Genomic DNA, 4261 nt, shown 5'->3' with positions numbered 1-4261 from the left:
TGAGGAAATTAGGATATCATATGCATTTAGAGCACCGCCAATACAGTCTAGATTGCTTGGAATGGTGCACTGTGATTGGTTGAGTGGCTATCACAAAGTGTTACAAGTCAGGTCAAAATGAAATTTAAAACTGTGCCCCCTAAAAGCACAAGTGCACCCCCCTTTGTGGTCTAGAACCACCACTGTCAGAGAGAGGAACTAAAAGTGCAAGTACATCCAAATGATAACACACAACTCTTCAAGCACTTTTTATTTAAGGGAAGGAGGGAGAGTGCAACAATTCTAAACAAGGGAAAAATGCCATAAAGCACTGAACGGAAAGGTCTCCAGTAGGGGTCATCCAAAATTCCTATGAAAGTTTCAAAGACAATTTCCCTGACTGATCACTTCAGTGACCCTCTCCTTGCCCACTTCCCTTTCCCTGACCACTCCCCTGTCCCTGACCACTCCCCTGTCCATAGCCAAAGCCACTTCCCTGGCCGCTCCTCTGGCCATGGCCAACTCCCTGGCCAAAGCCACTCCCCTGGCCATGGCCAAAGCCACTCCCCTGGCCGCTCCCCTGGCCATGGCCAACTCCCTGGCCAAAGCCACTCCCCTGGCCATGGCCAACTCCCTGGCCCTGGCCAAAGCCAACTCCCTGGCCCTGGCCGCTTCCCTGGCCATGGCCAACTCCCTGGCCCTGGCCAAAGCCGCTTCCCTGGCCATACCCAACTCCCTGGCCCTGGCCGAAGCCGCTTCCCTGGCCATACCCAACTCCCTGGCCCTGGCCGAAGCCGCTTCCCTGGCCATACCCAACTCCCTGGCCCTGGCCGAAGCCGCTTCCCTGGCCATACCCAACTCCCTGGCCCTGGCCGAAGCCGCTTCCCTGGCCATACCCAACTCCCTGGCCCTGGCCGAAGCCGCTTCCCTGGCCATACCCAACTCCCTGGCCCTGGCCGAAGCCGCTTCCCTGGCCATACCCAACTCCCTGGCCCTGGCCGAAGCCGCTTCCCTGACCATACCCAACTCCCTGGCCATAGCCGAAGCCACTTCCCTGGCCGCTCCCTTGACCCTGGCCAAACCCACTTCCCTGGCCATAGCCGCTCCCCTGCCCACTACCCTGACCATAGCCGCTCCCTTGACCATAGCCGCTCCCCTGGCCGCTCCCTTGACCCTGGCCAAACCCGCTTCCCTGGCCATAGCCGCTCCCTTGACCATAGCCGCTCCCCTGGCCGCCCCCTTGACCCTGGCCAAACCCACTTCCCTGACCATAGCCGCTCCCCTGACCATAGCCAAGGCCACTTCCCTGGCCACTCCCCTGACCCTGGCCGCTCCCCTGACCCTGGGGTTCACTGCATGCATTGACACTGGTGGTTGGGCAACACTTCTGTGTGGCAGGACACTGACCATCTTGGACACAGATTTCAGGAGACAGTGTAATGTTCCTTGGGTCGGGACATTGTCCTGGCTTCACTGCAGGGACAAAGTTAGTCAGCTTTAGTTTGTGCCTATAGACAGTGCCACACCAATAAACAGCATGAAACAATGCATTAACAGCAACCTTTACCTACAAAAATGAATTCTATTCCAAGTATACTTTTGTAAAGCCATCCCGTGATTAAAACAACAGCGTTCAGTTCACACCTACTTTATAAGAGCAAGAAAAAAAAAAAAAAAAAAAAAGCCACATTTTTCACTAACAACGGACCAAAACTATAACATACCTATATATGGAGCTGTACAGTAACTTCCACAGTCATTGCTGCAGCACTTCTCATTGTTGGGACAGTTGGAGTCACTCTTACAGGGACTCCTGCTACACGATCTATTTCTAGATGATTGGGGTGGACACTTTCCTGGCTTTGCTGTTATACACACATGAGAAAGCGTCACTGAATGATGAACATTTCCACTCGCTTTAATTACAAAACACTTTGGTCTCTGCTTAACTTGTTGACTTCTATGCATTATGGTTTTGCTTGACTAAAGAGAAAGACACCAAGCATCTTTGTGCCATTGTCAGATTTTGCTACCTCTCATTAAAACAGTGACTAATACAACTAGTCAACATACACTACTTGTGTAGTTGTGATTAAGGTCTACACCTGCCACAAACCTAGCCTTACAGTAGTGCAAATGCAGTAATTGTTATATCCATGATTGAATCTAAAAGGGATAAAACACATACATCTTAGATGGTTTTACGAAAATATACCCCACAATCCAAATACACTAGGTATTGTTCTTCAGCAAGAGAAATGAAGTACATAATATTTGTGTTAATAACCTTTTAAAACCCATTCCTAATCCTGCATTCAAAGACGGAGCATCACTAATTTCTACATTTCTCTAGGCCATGTAATAGTCAACAGATCTTCTCACCTGTTGTTTTTCCAGCAGCTGTTATGCTCAAGTATCCAAACAGACACAACAGAACAACAATCAAGCAATACACACGAGCTGTCATCCTCCCGACCTGTCAACTCACAATGATCTCTGATGTAAAATGCACTGAACTGGTGTGTCTTCAAGAGCTAATAGCAAAATACAAAAAAACTAAAACAAATAAACGTGTTGCTGTAACATCAACCACTGTAAAATGGGGTTTTAAAGATACGAGGAGATCAGGTCAACTCCAACCCTGATCAAACTCACCTGCCTGTAGCTTTCCAGTAATCTGAATGAAAGACCTGGATTAGCTTGTTCAGGTGTGTTTGATTGGGGCTGGATGAGATGAATGCTGTGTTCAAACTAGGGCTGTAGCTATCGAATATTTTAGTAATAGAGTATTCTACCAACAATTCCATTAATTAATCGGATAAAATGTGTTTTTGCTTAATTAAAGTGCTATATTAATTATGCAAGAGAAAATAATACTCCTGGATCTCTTCAAATGAACAACGTTTTCTTTTTTAGAATTTTTTGTTTATTATTTTTTAAATGCATAGAATGCAAGGCATACATAAAAAATAAACATTTAATTATTACCCATTGTTTCTCTGTCTGTGCTTGTACTGTGAACAATGACAAGAAAGTTGACAGATGAATTAAGTCCATTTAAGTGCCATTCAGTTGGGGTTTTAAATAAAGCATTAAACACATAAAACATGAATTTAATTTATCTTTTAATTATTAAAAATTAACTTAACTTTTTGGTAAACAAAGGGGATTTACTATTAAAAATAAAACATGGAAGAAATGTTGTGTGATTAAACCTTAAAAAAAAAATAATATTTGATTTTATTTTTATTTTTTTTGTAGTAGCTATGTACATTCTGCTGAACAATAGTCTTTAACCAGACTTTTATTTTGGCGGGTTGAAGTACCTTTACAGTTCTGTGTATGTGATGTGAGGCTAGTTTTACTCAAATCAAACGGTCAAATACTCATGAAGAGACTGTAAGAGCAGTTCTGCAGATGTTGTTCATGTGTTCACGTCCTTGTTTAGTGAGACAGCAGACGCTGAAATCACCGGAGCATCACGTGCACTTCAGTGTGTGTTAATAAAGGAAGACGCGCTTCTGCTCCATTCATTAACACAGACGCAGAACATGCAGGATTCATTTAAATAGACTGTTCCGGCTTAATATTTATAGATATTAGTCCATATCGTGATTTGATGTAAGTGCAATGACCTATTTTTGATTAATTCATTCAAAATTTAGCAAATTCCGTGGCATTCCGCGTTAAACTGTAAAATCCGTTTTTATGACTGGATTCCGCGATTCCCGCCGCATTTTCTGCATCGCGGAAATCATAGGGCCCTTGTTGTGGTATTCCAGCTCTATCTTGCAAAAAACACACGCCACAACGTTCTCTGTACGTTTTCCCTCAAATCAAAACACTGCTATGGAAGCGTATGGGTAGCAATATTCAATTTGGGATGTAATATGCAAAATGACAATGCAATATGTAAAATAACAATGCATTTCTGTATTTACATTTACATTTTCCAATACATTTGTGCAACGTTTGGTGCAAAATGAAAATTAAATTACATAATTTTCATTTTCCATTTCATACACCAGTTTTAATATGTAAAATGAAAACTAATTTTAAGGCTTTATAAGTTGCAAAATTAAAATGAAAATGTATTACAGAAATGATTAGATATGTATAACATGTTCAAGCAAAAACTGTGGCAAAATGATCATTTAAATGCTATTTTTCTTAAATGCATTAACACTCACAGTCAAGACACTTACGATTGCATTTTCATTCAGTGTCCCGCAATGAATGTAGCAAAATTCAATGTGCACATTGAAAATGCATTCCGAGCCGA

General features: G+C 43.0%; 1 protein-coding gene across 1 annotated transcript; it reads right to left on the bottom strand.

Annotated features, from left to right (window-relative positions):
- Positions 1 to 388: 388 nt before the first annotated feature.
- LOC132115048 (fibroin heavy chain-like) lies at positions 389 to 2612 on the bottom strand. The gene is made up of 4 exons (XM_059523457.1): positions 2362 to 2612; positions 1704 to 1844; positions 1030 to 1452; positions 389 to 963 (listed from the first exon to the last, which is right to left on the bottom strand). Exons 1-4 carry the CDS (start codon positions 2444 to 2446, stop codon positions 389 to 391), a joined length of 1224 nt encoding a protein of 407 aa, XP_059379440.1. The 5' UTR covers positions 2447 to 2612.
- Positions 2613 to 4261: the final 1649 nt, after the last annotated feature.

Source organism: Carassius carassius, chromosome 34 (assembly GCF_963082965.1).
Source record: "Carassius carassius chromosome 34, fCarCar2.1, whole genome shotgun sequence".
Taxonomy (NCBI): Eukaryota; Metazoa; Chordata; class Actinopteri; order Cypriniformes; family Cyprinidae; genus Carassius; species Carassius carassius.
Note: the sequence above shows the minus strand (reverse complement) of the source record. Positions and strands in the feature narration are given on the sequence as shown.

Bases quoted from the DNA above. Each gene is read 5' to 3' on its own strand.
- LOC132115048 (XM_059523457.1), bottom strand. From the start codon at position 2,446: ATGACAGCTCGTGTGTATTGCTTGATTGTTGTTCTGTTGTGTCTGTTT. The intron at 1,845-2,361 runs GTGAGAAGATCT...TGTGTATAACAG, and splicing joins AGCTGCTGGAAAAACAACAG to CAAAGCCAGGAAAGTGTCCA. The intron at 964-1,029 runs GTGGCTTCGGCT...AGGGCCAGGGAG, and splicing joins TCAAGGGAGCGGCCAGGGAA to TTGGGTATGGCCAGGGAAGC.